General features: G+C 35.1%; 1 protein-coding gene across 2 annotated transcripts in view; it reads right to left on the reverse strand.

Moving 5' to 3' along the window:
- LOC106136732 (protein dead ringer) overlaps window positions 1-20,118 on the reverse strand; it is a 117,450-nt gene that overhangs the window by 9,415 nt on the left and 87,917 nt on the right. For both annotated transcript variants that reach the window (XM_060949690.1, XM_060949689.1), the window contains exon 5: window positions 695-878. In XM_060949690.1, coding sequence (XP_060805673.1) covers window positions 695-878 — 184 coding nt within the window. The remainder of the gene's footprint in view (window positions 1-694; window positions 879-20,118) is intronic.

Consider the following 20,118-nt stretch of genomic DNA (forward strand, 5'->3'; position numbering starts at 1 on the left):
CGATATGGAGATGTGCCTCCTGACTTAGTCTAGACCACACAGATATTCTATTGTAAATCTCTTGATTGAAATGTATGTCTCGTATTTCTGCAGATGTATTGGCATATGTGGATGCGTCAAGACATTAACAATCGTTTGATGTTGTGTTAACATTTCCTAAGCTCGTTGTGGATCATGAAACAGCAAATGTGGTAGTATTTTCGAAATAGAACAATGTATTTCATTAATGATGATACGGAAGATCAAAAATATTTCAGGCGTCGGGCTGCAGAAACCTACGCTCCGACATGATTCACTGTGGTCTAAGGTATTACTGTATTTAATGATCTACTTAAGTATACTTAGTTGACTTCTTTTCCTCGCAATGTTAGTGTTATACTAATTGCCAAATTTGTCGAAAATCTCCATCACAAGGTGACAATTATTAACTTCATTCAAGTTTATTTCATTTGTTTATTTACTTTATTTTTATTCAATTTTGGATAAGGCATTTGTCTTCTATCTCAGGTGATGGTAAGTGGCGATAAAGACTAAGATGTTTCATGATGTTAAGTTACTAAATAAAAATGTAGAGAAATTTCAGGGACCAAAATGCGGTCCTCCTTTAAAAGGGACATATTTAAAAAAGCTCGTAGCAAGTGGAAATCCTTAGTCTTTGCGTAAAATCACGAAAAACATGCGTGACAATACTTACTGTGTCCGAAGTGTGAAAGCCGCCGAAGTGATAGAAGACGGCAACCGAAGACCCTTGATGATCTCCTGCCAGAGCTTCTTGTTGATGACTTCCACGAGACCACCGCGGGCAATCACCAAGTTGTACAGCTCGTAAAGATCTAGGACAGACTTTGCCATGATCGGGAGCCGATTTATGGGAGTGCCTGGAACAAAGAAATAATATGATAAGTATTTCAGTTCTGATTCGAAAGTTCTGATAGATTTAATCGACCTTCTCGATGGTGAAATTATATTTAACCTCCCTATACAATGTCTAGCCTTTAGTTGCGGAGAGATTTTAAATCTGTGTAACAACCAATTCCACCGCAATTCTTAAGAGAGATATAGTGAACACCGGGCTCTAAAACAATATATAATCATTCAAGAACATTGCACTCAGTAGTGATAATTTAGATTAATTCTAAATTATTGTAGTGCAATGAACATTTATTTCTTAGATTTCTTTTGATCTATAAAATCATATAAGGATACACGGAGTCAAGATCACATCACACGCTTGGCAGCCGTACCATTAATTTGTTATTTATAATCATTTACAACCGTCTACAAATAGCGGATACTGAAACATGAAAATCGCGGCAGTCGAAGCTCGCTGTTTGGCAGTTACTCCTTTAATAGCATACTTCATAAAGACCGCTGTACACATTAAGTAGAACTTATATGAACATATTCACCACGCATTAGAATTATCAAGTCTTAATCTTCACCTTTTTGTACTGTGTTCCCAATTGCACCCTCCACTGCAATACTCGGGATATGTCTATGTACGACGACTTCATTATGCTTATGACAGGTGTCATTGTTTGCAGGTGACTGCGTTAATTATAAGTGGTTTTATGGTTACAGGTGTACAGACCTCAATCTCTGGTAATCATAATTTAAAAAAGCTTAAATACCTTCCTCCTTTTCATTTCATTATTAACCTTACCCGCTTAGAATTAATTTTGAAATTCCCTTCTCCCATCGACAACTCCAATCCATTACAAGTTCAGTTACCGAGGAGAATTACTCCAAATTCGACAGCAGATCATTTATTGATGAGAGCGAGGCATTAGCGAATACCAAAACGACTATTTGTCAATCCGTCTTCCTGTTACCTACTCCTGTTGCAAAATAGGGAGTGCGCGGAAATAAAAACTGTTGGATAATTTAATTAGTAACTTCAATGAAAGATTTAACACAGTTAAAAGTAATTTTACTTTGGAGTCCTGTCTTTAAGAATAGTCTTTATGCAATTCGTATAATGCAAGATACTTGGAAAGATCTTGAAATTAGGACAAAGTTTTATCTTTTAAGAGTAATTTATCGATTTTACCAAAGACATCAATTTGCAAGCGTGTTTAATTTTTTGAATGTGGAAAGACAAGATGCTGGACAGGTTATGTGGTGCTTGAACTCACTAAAACCACACGAGGGCATCGCCTATCGCTTTGGTGCCCGTTACTCTACCCTCACTCCACAGTCCCGGCACGACGGCCGCTCTCCAAAGCTTCACTTCTGTCCCAACATTATTTGTGTCCTGGTTATCGGGGGCGAGGGTGCACGTCACCCTGGGAGATTAATTACCGCGTTATGTCTGGGGATGATGCGCGGAATTGAAGAAATTCAAGTTGAACTGGATAAGTTGACAGGCGTTGTTATGTTAAAGGAAATTAATGAATACCTACAACAATATTGTCAAGTTACTTTTTCTAACTTATAGACCTTACAGAATTTAGAGTATTTTTATTAAAGTGTAATGACTACTCAGCCTTAATAAAGTCTGCTGAACTTGTTTAAAGGGTTGGTAAAAGTTCGTTCGCCTGATGCACTTTTTATATCTTTTACTATTATTATTTTTGATGCGTTAGTCATAAAGTATATATATATAGTCTCTATCTCTTATCGTAGCGTGATCCGAGTTGCGTCCTCGATCTAACTATCTAATGATAAGGTAATATTATTTAAGTTAACTTATTGATCCTGCTGGAACTACGGGAGGATTAAAGGGTGGTTAAATAACCTGTAGGTATTAATATGGCTTTGCCAGACAACTATTTCTTGCAAAATTACTGTGTAAATAGAAATATCCGCACAGAAATATCTGTATGAAAATTAGCATTTCACAGCCATATTGATTTAGTCGTACTGAAATGGTAATACATATCTAACTATGAATTCTCGAAAGCGTCTCCTCACCTGCAACTCATTCGCAACTCGCCACCCACATGACTCGCTGACATTCTCCTTTTATTGCGCACACTATGTTGCTTTGTGCTATCGACACCTCTTGATATTTTATTGTGGTGCGAATGCAAACATTTTCGAGATCCTGATTTTATTGTGGACGTAAGATTTTAATTTTAATGAGCAATAATTTTGATGTTAAGCTTTTTAAGTATGGTTATTTATGTTCAAGAATCTAGTAATGATACATTTGCACCGAATACGTAATTTAGCTGAAGTGTTGTTTAACATGGCGCGAACACATTAGCTGCGTTCGATCGGACATGAAGTAGATAAGGCACGACTTCACTAGCAAAATTGCATTTAAACGCGGGACTGGCTATCAGACACGAAGTTACGCTTAAAGTCCCGCTATCCGACAAAATAACAAGTTAGTTACAAGAAACCGTGGACAAAAGCTATTGTTTATGAAAGCAATCACCCCAATAACGATTTCCACAAAACGCAATCCCCACTCCAGCGGCGGCGGAAAACGCGCGATTCGACGCGCGTGCGCTTAGCCGCTTGCGCGCGCTATTTGCATAACCCGACCATTTGAAAAGGCCCGCGCTTCGCTTCACTCGCCACAGCTATGACAGCTCACGCCATTCGGCCGCTCAACGAGTAATTTACGACGTATGTCAAATCGCCGGCAGAGCCAATCTAATCGTGCCCAATTGTGACAAATTATTGCTTTTCCTACGAAACCTTACGCTAAATTTCACTTTATGGACGCACTCGTGCTTTATGGTACTTTGTATAGAATCATTCTTTACCGATACCGCAATAGCTACTTACAGTGTTGCATCCGAAGCGATTATTCGCGCCTCACTCGATATTTTATTAGCCCTCGATGTCGCTTAGAAAGGCTAATTCTTTTGTGTAACAAACTCGCAAGTGTCGTAAATCGTGTTTGCTAACGCCCCCGTGCGCTGATAAAGGATTGTAAATAACCCGAGATTAGCCGGTAATCTCTTTTAAGTGTTGCACTCCGCAACTTTGATTTGTAATCCGTTTTTACGGGCATATGTTGGGGATTTGCAGTTTTATGGCGATTAATAAATTTCACACGGAACATTACTAACATGGTTAAATATATTAGTCATTGGAAAACCAAGCTAAAATTGTGAGCAGAAAATACTGTGGTTTCATTGAAAACTTGTGGTTTTATAGTGTCGCGTCTACCAACTACACACGGGCTATAATCGATCGAATCTACATTCGACGCCTACCGCTTATCGAGAGCTCTATCAAGGCCCTTTATACCACACAACCCTGCGACCGACCAATGAGAAAGGCCGGAGAGCCACGAGAGGCCGCCCATTGGTCTGATACGCTTTTGATTGCACCGCCCCACTCGATTCTCGACTCGATCAATCTCAATTACTTGTCTATGTTGGTACCACTCCAACTGGCAAGCGTGCGATTAAAGAGAATATTACAACTCAAGTTTCAATTACAGAAAGACCATGAAACGAACGTAAAATTACTGATTATAACTACAATTTATACTGAAGATGATTGATTTCCGCGTCTTATGTATAACAATAATATTTATGCATTTCAATTTCTTATTTAAATTAAAATAACCGTTAACAATGAATAAGTGCACAGCAACGAGCATTCATCAATTATAGAAGATAATATTAGGGAAATATAAATAGATATATTTGAACACGTGTTAGAAATGCGAAACGCAAGGAAAACCTACCGATGCGGCTGTAAAATGTTTACGATTGAGGATATAAATTCACGTTATTGCGACAAATAAACCTACATCAAATATAGTTTCGAATTTGTTGGTAACAATATTTATTGATATACTTAAACAATTTGAAATCAAAATACCTACTTATGAATTGGGTCAGTACCGTTAAATAAAAAGTTAGAATTGTATACTTACTTAGATACAAGTCTATGAAACTAGAAATTTAATGATGAATATAGAGTGGAACCATTAACTTTGCCTTAATAACAGTGACATTAAAAGCCGTAAAAATGTAATTAAATAAAAACGAGGTGTAAAGCGGATTATAATATAATTGCAGAAAGTTGATTTTATTTCTTATTCTTGCATTAGGGTTATAAACGACGGCTAGCCCCTGTTTAGACAGTCGTTATGAGTTTATGAGCAGGAAGAATTTATTGCGGTACGAGGCGGGCTTTTAATTTAGGAATACGATCATTCTAGTGTTAATTTCCACACTTCGGAACAAAACGCGTGCAATCTCCAATATGACTTAACCGAAACCATCAATCTGATGAATAATTTTGAAAGTTGTAATGAAAATATATCTAAACATGTAATAATATAGGGTTTTAAATGCGTGATTAACAACTCCAACTGACGTGCTGGGCATGCAAAAGACGTCGAACGCAATAACACCACGGAGTTACCATAACTCAATATACATTTATTACTTGTAGTACAAATTCCGAGAGATACGGCGCGAAAATGACATAAGGTTGAGGATACAACGATCAATCATGAACAGAGCAGTAAAGTTGAGAACAATCCAGCGTAATTCCGTCTGAGAGACATTAAAATGACGGCCGCCCTATCCGGTGCAACATTGTAAGCGTACCCAATAATACTTTCTTATATTGGAATACTCATCTTACTATGGAATAAGAAAACAAACGCATCAGTTGTACAATTCAATCAGACAATCTATCATCATTAAATTATGAATATAAAGACGTAATCACAGCACGAGTTTATACCCGAGACCTAATACTACAATAAGTCTTTAAGAAACATCGAATTATTCTGATGGATACTTATTAAATTTATTATCACATAAATCATTTATACGGACGCAAATCAAATCCGAGAAGCATATTTAAGTATTGTATAGTTCAGTAGAATTCAGGAGGCCATTCGATGTAATTGGCAATCATTCAGAAAAGAATATTTTCGCTCCAACAATCAAGACAAAGGCGGCCGATAGTACCTACAGGCGAGCCATTACGGGTCAATACCCATTATTATGCGATATTTTCGCGAGCACGGCCCTCCGATATCCCGTGCACTCGCATGAGACGGCAAATATCTGTAATTAAAGGTTGTAAAGTTGATTTACAACCGGGTTCGAACATCGATCCTTGGGGAACGCCTCGACCAATGGTGTAGCAGGAACCCCTTTTCGCCGCACCTCGTATCAATTTATTAGAAACGAATGAAAATCGCGGGTCTGCGGTGGCTCTGGCTGGTGATAATACGCGTCCTGCGGTCGCGGATCCCATCAGCGCATCAGCGGATCGCGGTGGATAGTATCGAATGCTGTTGCGTGGTTTACGACCCGCGGGGACGGTAACACCGGCAATAAAATTGCAACAATGGAAATGTCGGATGCGACTGAAGACGAAAAGATCATTGCCATCAATGCAACAATGGAATCCTTGAAATGGTGGCGGCTATCGGCAACCGTAAAATGTACTAAGTTCCTCTGTAGGTTAGGCAAAAATGATGACAAATTCCAGAAATGGTGTGTATAGAATGGTAAACTTAAAGTAATTTCAATAAAAATTGATAATAAATTTAATTTTACCGAGTTAATTACAATAGTTTAACCCAGGAGATATAAATCTTGATGTTCTTATGTAAAATTTGCATTAAAAAGCCGTAAAATTCATATTTGATGTAGCTTTCAAAATTATATGCCAGATATCCAAGATACTCAATGGGATTTTCTGTGAATAATTTCTTAGATTTATTCCTCAATAATTCTCCACTTCGATGATCGATAATAAGCATTGTTTGGACTCACTGGCCAGTGCCGCACTACGAGACATTCGTCCCTTTCGCACGTATAATATCGAGAAAGTAATTATTAGTATTGTTTCCAAATAGCAGTATCGTCTGGGTGAGGTATGTATGTAATTTATTATTAACGACGTCATATTCGCGGTTTATATAGGTGCGGAGAAAATTGACTGTCAAACAGAGCCAGCGTCTTACAAAGTTATCTCTTCAGTTCAGTATAATTATATATCACAAACCATATAACATATACGTGAACAATTTAAATTATAGTCTACTTTTAGAAACTGTGTAGCACTGATAGTCATGGTTGGACCACTTTATGCATTCTCCTTTTAAGGTTTATAAGTCCATGTTCTGACTACCTATACTTATATTTTATGACCATCGCTTTGTCGCTTACGGGTATCGTAAAAGATTATTGGAATGGAAACCTTTAATTTACTTTATCATTCCTTTTGTAGTGTGGTGTGTATAATACAATGTTGTTAAATATTCCATTGTTACAAAATAGAAAAATAATGACTTTTTACAAGCTAAGTTAAATAATGACACTGACAATAAAGTATTAGAAACGTAACTGACTGATTTGGAATATGTAGACGTGAAGTGAATAGTTCTCAAGAGTCGTACTCTCCCAAAGATACAAATGCCGACCTAAGACATTAGGGTCATTAGGAGATAATAGAATTTGAAGTAGTTGCATGTTGTTCGTCTGTAGACGAAGGTGTCGAGCCTCGCAGTGCCACTGTGCTTGGCTCTCATAAGAATGAACATTTGAATGACAATTCGAATAACATTAAACTACGGCGTCCCGAACGTGACGAGGCGGAATCGGAGGCGTCACTACGAATTCATAATAATGGGAAGTTGTTACTAATAGCTTATATAGATGAGAGATAAGTTTTTATTTGTGTTAACGTGTCTTTCAAAAGGTACGTACTAGATATTAGAATTCATTGTCAACGATAAATGAAAATATACTACTGAAAAGAATGTCTTGTAAAAAATATATGCTATAAATGGCTACTATACGTGGAATGGCCAGTTGATCTTAATTTTGAAACCAATTAAATTTCCTTAAACATAAGGCTGAGTGGGAAAGTCAAATCAAGTATTTCAAATAGGGAAGAAAGTTTTTAGTTCAACTTAAGTCACCAATAACCAGATAAACAAACCAATATAATGAAAATCAATGAGATACAAAGTCATTAGATGGAACATTTAAAGTTAATAGCGAAACATGAGACAACAAAGATAAATACATAACGGAAATAAATAAAATGATCGTTGACAAAAAACACACAATGGAGTCAAAGGGCAGGCATGACAATGACTGGATAGAACAAAATGAAGTGTCTACCACAATGTGGCATTAGCATAAATGGGTTAGGGAAACAGGGAGATTTGATACTCTAACGCTGAGACCTTTTTACTTTGGAGTTTTAAATATATTTTCCATTGTGATTGCTTTGGCAACTGATGTTTTCAAAGCAGATCTTTTTCCTCCGATCGCTAATTTCGCGCTATTGAAAGACTTAATAGTATGCTTAGAACTGATCAAAACAAAATTGTTAAGTTTCTAATTTTTTATGTTAATTTATATTCGTATTTAGTGAACATTTGAACTTTCTCTTTGTTAACATACAAATAGTTTTAATTTTACAAGACATTGGAGACGTATTGTTTTCAAATTATGAAATGAAGAACGTTAGTAGGTCGCATTTTTTTATTACATTCATGAATTATTCAATGTTTTAAATAAGCCTTTCTAGACAAAGTTGAATATCAAAACATTAATGTTAATTCACATAGCACTCGTATTTATACTACTAATATCAGTTTGTAATCTTCTAGATTGAATTTATTAGCAAAGTTACGTTATAAATAAGCTCAGTTATTGAGCAGTTTAAAGTGAATAATTTTTCCTACTTATTTCAAGAGATTTCAAATAAGATCATCAATATTTATTAAACAGTTCGGTGACAAAATCAACTCTGAAATTAAAACTTGCCAATACTTATAGATTTACATATATCAATCTTTCATTACACATTAACAATTCTCCAAGCACGAATTGAACTATCACATTTCGATAATCGAATTAGTTCAATACGTTCACGAAATTAATCAAAGATAAGTGTTCGTGTGGTAAATCCGGTCTTATCTGAGTATTATCACGGGTTAAACCCACACACTGCTGCTTTGACAATGCCTCGGATATAAAAGATATTGATTCAATTTTCTATACATCCGCTTTTGCGGTGGTATATGGTGATGGAATATGTTTGGGCTTAAATGAACAACAAAGATAGAGGTTGTTTTTGTAGTTACTTAATTAGTATTTACTTTTTACGAGTTATACTCGCTATTCAGCTTGTCAAACTTTGTATACCCCGTGAGGTAGAAAAAGTACTTATTTGTGTTTATATTTAAACGATAGGTTATGTTACGGCCTCTGTGGCGCAGCGGTAGTGCGCTTGTCTGTGTCACCAGAGGTCCCGGGTTCGAATTCCGGCCAGGGCATGATGAGAAACGAACTTTCTCTGATTGGCCTGGGTCTTGGATGTTTATCTATATAAGTATTTATTATAAAATATAGTATCGTTGAGTTAGTATCTCGTAACACAAGTCTCGAACTTACTTCGAGGCTAACTCAATCTGTGTAATTTGTCCCGTATATATTTATTTATTTATGTACAGCTATATATCTGATAGATAGACCCAACAGCCACAAAACTGATTTAGACTTACATTACTATGTTTAGTTACTAAATAACATAGTATAATTTGATATTCAGAGATATGAAAAAAATATAGTGACAGTTCGCGATAAATAAGATTCCTTTTCACCATTGAAACCTAAGTATTTTTTCATTAATTGTTTAGGATCTATTCGGTAAGAAATAAATGGTTTCCAAAACTTCAACAGTAGCGTATGGCGTCAGTTTATCAATCTTATACGAGACTTTATTAGTACGATAAAGTGAGTAGGCGTTCCGTCCCGCCTTCCGATCCCCGCCCGCCCCTGCTCTGGGCGGCTTGTTCGGAGCTTTATATCAATTTATTTATTAAACTCTTGCTATGATGTATTAAAAGTTTTGTGTTTTTATAGATGAATTCCAATATACTTCTGAAAAAATTTAGCCATAGCAGTTACTCCACTATTGAAGTTATTTTAACTCAAATAGAAAGTTCAATTTGTGAAAGTTCTTACTAAGAACTTAAGTAAGAAACACCTTGTAGAAACTTGTACATTCAGGAAACTAGATATGTAACCATGATCCAATATGGATTGGGTTCCCTGCAACGGTTGCGGAGGTCAGACGGGAGTCGCTTCGTGTAAAAATCTGACCAATCCAGAATCATTGTCATAGGGGCACCTCCAGAGAATGTAACTGAGACGGAAAGAGGGAGAAGAATTGTGTATGTGAAAGTTCAAAAGTCAGTAAGTAGGTACACACGCTTATCAAGTAGGTAAATGACTTTACGAGCTGTGAATAATGTCAATCTGGAAAAACATTTCCCAAATATCCGTGGGAACGGTACACACGGATTGCGGAAACGAGATAGCGAGATAAGCCGGGCATATCCGGCTGGCCAATCAGCGGATGTGCCGAGCAAATACGCGGCGCGAAGTAGGTTAGCTTTCGACTAACCTTTGTCAGTGGCTTTACTCGTATTGCTGGTGTTGTTAAAAGACTATATTTAATCATTGACCATAATGACCATATAAAAATTTCTGGATAGGCCATTACAATTCGTCATAAGGTTTCATCATTTGTAACCTGTTTTCACAAATAAAAATAAACTGATTGGTTTGTTGAAATAAATTTTTGTCCAGTTCAAGTATTTATTTTTACGTATTCTCTCTATTGTAATTTTTAGCACTCTGGGGTCCTCTTACCGTTATTTCTCTTCAGTTTTCCGGTAATTGTATTTTCTATACTTGCCTATAACCTGAATATTTTTATTAATAATATACTCTCCAAAGGTAGCATTTATTAACGTGTGTTTATAGAGAAATCATTCATATATGTCTAAATAATAAATAATATATAAATTCAAATCGACGCTCTATAGACTGTATATACGAGTTAGTATAATAACACTAGAAAAATAGCTAAATTTCAATCAGGCAACGCTTAAATCTTGGAGTACCAGTCGGAAGAGCTGTCATCACTTCTTATAAATAATAGCTTTTGGCCAGGTCGTTAGAGGGGACGAGGCGAGGGGGGAGCTGATAATTTAGCTGCTCATCCATCAAACACACCTTCCATTCGACCTGGATTCTATCAATTAAGAGGACTTAAAACCATAACCATGCTTTTAACTGGCGTTAATAGGATTTAAATTGCTAGACTACTTATTTAGTGAAATTAATAATGATACCATAATATTTCTTAGATGTATATTCAATGCACAAGCAACTGCTAAAATATAATTCAAAATACAGTTAAATGTTGATTAAAATATCAAAAAGTTAGTTGCTAAAATCAACAGATAGGTATAATTTCAGTGAAAATTTTTATTCACATTATAGACGGTTGCAACAACACATTCTATTTTCAAATCCGTTGAGTATTTATGTAAACGGAGGCAATTAATATCGGATTTTTCGCGAATAACACGAATGAGTCAGGGTAAGGCCGCGTCTACATTGGATATAAACGATTTTTCACCTCTATTTAAATAGACACTGATGAGTGATCCATGAGCTAATTACCTTCTAACGAGCAGCAATCCGTGACATCTCGCCGGTATATTTCGATGGTCGTCAGCGACGAGTGATGCCCTTTATTTTATAGCACGCCATGGAGGCGGAACTATTCTCGTCTGAGGAAATGGATACGCGTCAATCGTCCGACGTCGGAAAAATGGATGAAGAAAACAATACACGTCCGTAGGATCGCCTATCTTCGGCTCGTGTCAGTTTCATTCAAATTGAATGACTTTTCCTTATAAATTTTATGGCATCATGATCAGAGCATTAAAGACCATATTGCAATTAAGATTATTGCTATTACGAACTTGTCATCATATTAAGTTACTTTTGAAGAAAAGTCACTTTTCATAAATCATATAAAATTTATACAATGATCAGTGATGATTGATGAATGATTACATTGACAAAGTTAAATTTCAATTAAAAATTATCATTACAAAACAATTATCAATAAATATATATTGCTCCTTTTTAACTCAGGAAACGTCTTCCGAACCATAAATGTATAAGCTGGCCAGCAGAACTCCCTTCGCGGAAGACAATATGTTCAGCAAAGTTTCAATTACGATGCAATCGCGTTATCTGGTAGCCGATTTCCCGTGGCTCGCTCGTACAAAGCAAACGCGCCGATGAGTCTTGTTAGCACCTTCCTCACGATCGATTAAGCCCGCGGCCGGCTCACATTCAATTATTTATTTATTTATTCGTAATTAACCAACGCGAGTTATGGCCGCTCTTTCGATTTACGACCGAACGGGATGAGTTATCATTCGATCGTTCGGAACCAGACGTTTTGGTAATGTCCTCGCTTTTTATTGTTGCTGCTACATGTGAGTTAACACTCGTATCGACAGGTTATTTATTTATGTGGCGCGTCGTATGTTTCAATATAAGTTAAAATAATTCGCGAATCATATTTTTGAGCGCATTTATTAAATGTACTACATCATGTTATTTGTTACGAACCCAAGCAGTTAGAGCAGCAGTTCAATATAATTCACTTAAATAAAATATTTTGCCAAAATGATTGCCATTTTGGGAAATTATTTTATTTAAGTGAATTGCCTATTAGCAAATAAACTGACTTATCACTATTTTACCAATGATAAAATTTTAACAGGAAGGTTAATCAAAAACAAGAGTATAATTTCAAGATAGGTGTGAAACAAATCGTGTCTCATTAAAAAGTACAATGAGGGAACCATTAATAACCATGTATCGAGAACCGCCGATCGAGATATCGATGATTTTATCGAGTGCCGATACTCGATAAGAGGGCCCGTCACGAGGGCAATTTGTGAGAGCCCATAAATAACTATATTAAAATAAATCAAAATGTTTATTGTTCCTTTCTCGCCTTTCAATATTTTTTGTGCGATTATTCCGTCCATCCAAGTTAATTTCGCTATTGAAAGATTCAAGAAATTTTATTATTTTATGTTTACAGTCTACATGTCAAAATAAGGTTGAAAATGTTATAATTATATTAATAAATTTTTGAACCCGAGAATGCGATAAACTTAAAAAAAACATTATTAATTTTACGATAACTAATAATTTACAATCAAATTTATATCTCCAGTATTATCAAAAATAAAAAAAAATCGACGCAAGCGTATTTCGATTCAAATCGATATTAAAATATGCCTGCCTTTGTCGCTTGATTTAAAATCTACTAAACTGTTGGGCAGGCGCGAAACCCGCCAGCGTTAATAAACGATATTAATAAGTTATGTTTTTAATTACGAGTCGATCTGTTGCTTATTTATTCGTATAATTTTATAGGGCCCTGCGGCGAGCCGGCCAGCCGAGCACAAGAGGCACAACAATAAAATATATGTGATATAAGGGCGCGTCTCCAAAACCGCTGGCGAATTTGATGTCGCGTTCGCTACGCTACGCACGATATCTATACGCTGCCGACAATATACTGTACTATCTACGAATGATACATGACAGCCATAGCGATTTAAAGTGACGGTAATTTAAAAGCTGGTTGGAGAAAACGCTTTGACACCTGCCAAATACGTATTATTTGCACGTCTGTCTAAATAGCTCTATCTTGACATTTATGTAGCAGTCCTAACAGAAATTACAAGATCAGCATTCTTACAAATTATTTTAGTGGAAAGCTTTCTAATCTCATAATCAGTAGTTGTTAACCACGTTGGTGAATCAGTAGTACAAACAACGTAAGAGTGTCGTGGGTTAATTATCTTGGAGATAAACAGAATCTATACACGCCAAGTAGCCCAATACGAGCGCATAGCGTTAACTCGCGAACGTAGCAATGGATAATGCCCTTTAAAATATATATGCCCAATGAATAAATCGGTAACGAGAATTGTCGAGTGTGGCATTCCTCTGCCAGACGTCGATGCCCCAACGTCTAATAAGCCTTAAATATTATTTTACAAGGCTCTGACGCCAATTGAGGCGCTGATAAATTTGCTGGTGAGAGTGTGAGCAAGTAATAACTTTAATTTATTTTTTTATTTATATATTTTAAGTTTTAGGCATAATAAAAATAGCAATCTCAATCTTTGTTTAGAATGATATGTACATATTTTGATATTAAAATAAAATACAGAATTTACGTTAAATGTCTAACGAAAAAGAAAGACCTCAAAATTATAAAAACAAAATGTATGCTATCCTGCCTACGCTGCGCTAAATTTGATACTGTTCAAATCATGTGACAGATCGAGAAATAACGCGACACACGGACGTATCCGACAAGTGCGAGCGAAGGAAATACCAAAAAGTTACGGAGTGACGGACTGACAGATTGACGTCTGTGTCCCTCTAATCGTGCGTGACACTATTATAAAATTAGCAAACTATAATATTCTTCTTTTACTGAGCATGTTTCATTATTTACTGAGCAAAAAGTCACTTTTTATACTCAAATAAAACTCGCTGGAAATATTATAAATTGAGCAATTAAAATTATCGTTTACATAGTTGAGAATTACCTTGTTTTACATACATACATAAAATCACGCCTCTTTCCCGGAGGGGTAGGCAGAGACTACCTCTTTCCACTTGCCACGATCTCTGCATACTTCCTTCGCTTCATCCACATCTACCTTGTTTTTGAGAAATTCAATAGAGTATTATACTTATATAGTAGCGGGCTAACAAAGCAAATATACAAGGAGAGTGTAAATTAGAACTTTTAGAAGTTACAAGGTCTAGACGAACGTACGAGAAGCTTGATCAAATCTGATGAAAAAAATTATCTGCTGAAAGTTCCTTTTTACCTTAATCTTGAAATTTCATGCTTGTCAGTTTAACAAAGACACGTGAAAGAATGAAAATACAAAAACAGTGTGCAAGATTATGGCAAGTGGAAAACTGTAGTCGCTGTCTACCCTCCGGGAAAGAGGATTGTAGGTAGGTATGTTTCGCAATGAGTCATGTTCTTTCAAGGGTTTGTTGAGTCTGGGCCCCCGCCAAAATACGAACCCGATCCGAAAATGGGTCAGTGCAACATTGTCCAGAATTTATCAAATCCACCGCAGCAAGTTATTAATCAAACTTTACGCGCTCGTAAAACCACGGCGGGATTAAAATCCAAATTATGTTTTTATGGCATTTAGATCTTCGGTTATAATTTGGAATTTTATAAGGCAAGTTTCCAATTTGAGCCGAATGATTTATGTGCGGAGCTAGACGAGGCGCAGACGGCGAGGGCCGTACAATGCGCCTCTGTGTCAACTCCTGAAGAATGCTATATTTTTATAACTGTTGTCGTGAAGGGCATGCGTTATTTATATCACCTTCCGTGTCGAATTCACCAAGAGAAACTCTTAAATAACTGGTAAAGCTATAGTGTCCTAATTAAATAACTGTTAGGACAAAATCAAGTAACTAGGTTAAACTAAGTAGATTTGTGCTGTACATCAGAGCAGAGTCACAGCGATAAAAGGACAATAGTCAAAAGCGTTAGTGTTGCAATCACTTCACTAAAAAGGTTGTTCTAAAAAGTTGACGACTATATTTATTAAATGTCGAATAAGTTTCGTAATTTGAAAGTTTTGATCGAATAAATTATTATACAGCTCATTCACCTTTGGTTAAGTTAGCTCTACAAGGTCAGATAACTTTAATGAATTACTCACGATAGATAGCATGATGGACTGACAGCAAATCTAATTTTACAAAAGCATTCTAATTAGAGTTCCGCTGAACATCCCATCTCGGTTTACCAATCGTGTTGGATCTAGCATTGGCCGATCTCCCAGTAGGAATCAAGATGCGACAGCTGATTTCCGGTGTTGGACAGAACCTAGATTGGATTACTGATTTGATTCATTTATTGGCATAATAATATTATTTAAAAATATCATAAACTATGTGGATTAAATATATCAATCAAGCTACTTAATTTCTTGAGTTTCACGGTTTTAGAGAACTAGTATGCCTGAATTAATCAACAACCTATTAACAACTATAAAACAATATTATTGACCCGGGCGAAATGTCGTGATTAAATTCGAAGAAAAAATATCAACAGCGACACTGCGCCTTATTAAGGATCTGACATAACGGATATGGCTAAGGTTTTCGAAACTAAACAGAATGATTAAAAGAAGTAAGCGTAGTATCGTGCAAATTCTGATATAGGTAAAGACATTGTAGGAGCGGTGTAGCGGCGTGCGGCACTGCGCTCCGCCGCCTAGCATTCAACACGCGTATAAAATCTTTGATACGCGGCACCGATGGAATCGAAATCCGATATTCGACTACCAAGTTTATTTATCGCGAAATGCGACGATATTTTCGTCCGTCCGTCACTCGGACAGTTCACAGAACCGGCAAGATTAATTGTATTTCGTTTGAGTCATCAAAATAATTAGAATGACGCTATTTTCGTTTGTGATGCTAATTTGACAGACGTCGCGGGAGATTTCGAGTTTTCTTATTTGCGGACAGATTTCTTTGATTGTTTATTTAATTTATTGATTATCGAAACATAGGTATGCCAAGATGTTTAGAATTTAATTGCATAGAAGAAAAGAGAAGAAATAATAACTGTTTAAACAATGAGAAGCTATTAAATATAAATTTTTCTTACAAGAATAGTTCAAAGTTAAATTTGTCTCCTGTCTTCTATGCATACTCCAATAAATTTACCTGAATTCCAAAAGGTCGGAACTAATGCAAATGACAATACAACAATAAATACTCATAAAGCATTGGCCGTTATCCAGAAATATGACGTTTTAGATATTGTGGTTGCGACCAAGACAGTATTGGGGAAGTAACAGTTATTGTCAGAATATTTGATAGCCAGTTCTTAGAAGCACTTAATCTACGGCTGTTAATTTTGAATGAGAGCGTAATAAATGCATTTGATTAATACCATTCTGGCGAAACAAATGTAATGGCTGTGATCAAAGAGCTAGTTTAAATCATCGGAACAATGCTTACAAAGCACATTGATGAATGTGCAAATATAAACATCTCTCCGAATATATGGAGCGGGGAGACCACTCTTAGATCTTATTACAGTATGGAGAAATTCATCCGTGATATATATCTTTAATCAAATAAACTTGGACAGGGTGTTCTGAGCATACTCGACGGAGAAGCAGTGCTATAGATAGGTAAGTTTATATGTAGGTATAGATGGTACATTTGACATGTTACTTATACATTTTTTTAAAGTACTTTATTTCAATCATCTAAGTTCATATTTACAGACGTGCCGCAAATCAAGCCATCGCGAAATGTGTTCAATATATGTATAGCCCCAGTTATATAATGACTGGTACAGATAAATAACAAACTCATATACGTATTATAAACACGCCGTAGTAGGTTACACTTATACAGTAAAGTTATAGGTATACAACTAATATTTACGGTAATTTTAACAATAGTCACGTGATGGAACCGAGCCAAAACTGCCGATTTACACATAACATTTGAATTTCTGTGGGCTTTTAAATCACGGCTTACTGACGTAGAGGAATTAAATTCGATGTTTAACACTGAACATACCTTGTCATTTAAAAATATTGTGGACTGTGGAAGATGACAAATAACTGAATATCTAATTACGTATTCATATCTGTTATGACACGTTAAAAATATCAATGTTGATGTCAATATCAAATAATAAATTTTATGTTCCACAAAACGACAATTGATTCTCTTTAACTTATTCATCTAAACATGGCGTAAATACCAACTAGGTGAAATTGACCTAAATATTTCGATAACTAGGTGAAAAATAAAAACGTTTCATCGTGACTAAATTAAACAAACAACATTGTCCTATTTTAAAAGTAAAAAATAAAGCACTAAAGTAATTAGCCGGGCCGACTGAGTGGTAGAAAGTATATATTTTGAATAGCAACGAGATCAGAGAATGTGTGGATGTGTTTTGACACTATAGTCCGGATGATTTATGAGGTAAACGCTAATCGAGCTATTTTATTTATAGCTAGCGAGCATTTGTTGACATCAAAATAGCTCGGTATATACCTAAGTTATCTTTGCGTTAATGAGAGTCATCATTGAATTATTTGCAGTAAAATTTAATGTTAAGAAAACCTTATCGAATATTCCCAAAATTGGTAAATACAAGGCACGATGACATGCGTACAGTCGATGCATTTTATAAATAATTACATGCTATGATAACATGTTCATTCGTAACCCACATCAAGCTTTTAAACCAATAACTGAAAGAAATCGAAAATAAGCAATGATAAGAGAGAAATATTCATAATACAAATGCTTTTCCCAAAAATTAAACCATATCATGCTCTAAAACTTTGTCAGGAAGAATTTTTTTCATAGCAGATTACATCAAAACTATAGTTAATCAATTAAAATATCAGCATCATGTTTCACAAACATAGCAACGTGTGACCTCCACCAGTCTTATACAATTTCTATGGAATTAGATTTCTATTACATCATACGTACGCTTATACCAATACGAAATTTTTCAGTTTACAAACATGCAAAATATATTATAGTGATTTGAATTTGAAATGAAATGTTTTGGTGGGTTTTGCTAAACGATTTCAAACGGTTTCATATTGTTTTTGATTGTTAAATACATTTTTCAGAATAACTTTGATAAACTATTGTATAGTAATATACATTCAATGTTCTTTTTCCTTCCTATAAGAATAAAAAGAAGACTATATGTATTAATCTCTTAAAATTTTTATATTATCTCTAGAATTTTTATATTGTATAAAAACTTTTAACAGCTAAAGTTATATAACGACTCTCTAGTACAAGATCCAGATCTTTTTAAGTTCCAGAGTGAACTAGAATGATAACTAATAAGAATTATGAAATATTTACCTATAAGAACAGCTAAATTCTGTGGAAACTCCTTGTCCTTAAAAATGCATTTCATAGTCGGTCTCAGTACTGATTGACACTAATTAGTGCTGATCGTACAAAATTATTATATCTATTTAACTTGTTAGTATATAAAAAAGTGATAACTAAAAAAATGCAACCACACAAGGAAACATGTTAAATTACATCGCTATCGCAACCAAACAAAAGAAGCCGCAGTTAATGTGATATAAGATATAAACAGGGCTCTAAATTACATACTTATTGTCAGTATCAAGATTTGCAATCCAGCTATCTCGAGATCTAGGAGACAATTACACAATTATACTAATTAAGAGGTTATTACGCAAAATGCGGCTGAAAGGAACAATGTTGTTGGTATACAATATGAAATAAGATTACATGCTTATAAAATGGCTGATTTTGCGAAAATATTTCATATCGATGATCTTATATATACAATTTTCGTGTCACAATAATCGTTCCCGTACTCCTCCGAAACGGCTTGACCGATTCTCATGAAATTTTGTGAGCATATTGAGTAGGTCTGAGAATCGGCCAACGTACTTATATTTTTCATACCTCTTAGTGATAAGGGTTGTCCACCATTAATTTGTTTTTTACAAGAAATACTTAAAAATTAACAACAAAATAACGTTTGCCGGGACAGCTAGTAGAAATAATAAAACGATAAAGGTATATTAAATATATTAAATAGTATTTATACTTCTAAAGATATTTGACTAGTTGAAGTGAACAACATAACTTATGTTGTTTACTTGCGTTCCCATCAGGATTTACTTACTTTAAATTGGAAACGAATTATTTAGAACGAAAGTGGACTACAGATCCGCTACTTACATTTAAAAGGTTCAAACAAGGATCCCAACACAATCCGGTTATGAATTGAAATCATCAAAACTTTCTATTTGAGATGAGATGTGAAATATATGATTTATAGCTGTCATGACGTCTAAATGACTATGATGAAACAATGCTTTTAATATAAATACATACAGCTCATTTAAATAGCAAATAAATTAATCTTTGCCATAATAATTATGGGCCATAATAGTTAAGAAAGTACATTTAAACAAATACGCGCTTAACATTGAACAATTTCAAATTTTAAATTTTTAGCCATGCATTAACATATCGCGATACGTACTTTAATTGCAAAACACATTTATTATTTACATTATAGCTATGAAAAGACAAAAAAAAATAGAATAGCTATTAACAATAATGTTTATTTTTTATTAATATCAAGATTATTACCCTATAGCACCTAACTAAAGAAATGGAATACCTACATATCGAACTAAAATACAAGATCAAGGAGGTTTGTAGACAATGT

Source organism: Amyelois transitella, chromosome 19, assembly GCF_032362555.1.
Source record: "Amyelois transitella isolate CPQ chromosome 19, ilAmyTran1.1, whole genome shotgun sequence".
Taxonomy (NCBI): Eukaryota; Metazoa; Arthropoda; class Insecta; order Lepidoptera; family Pyralidae; genus Amyelois; species Amyelois transitella.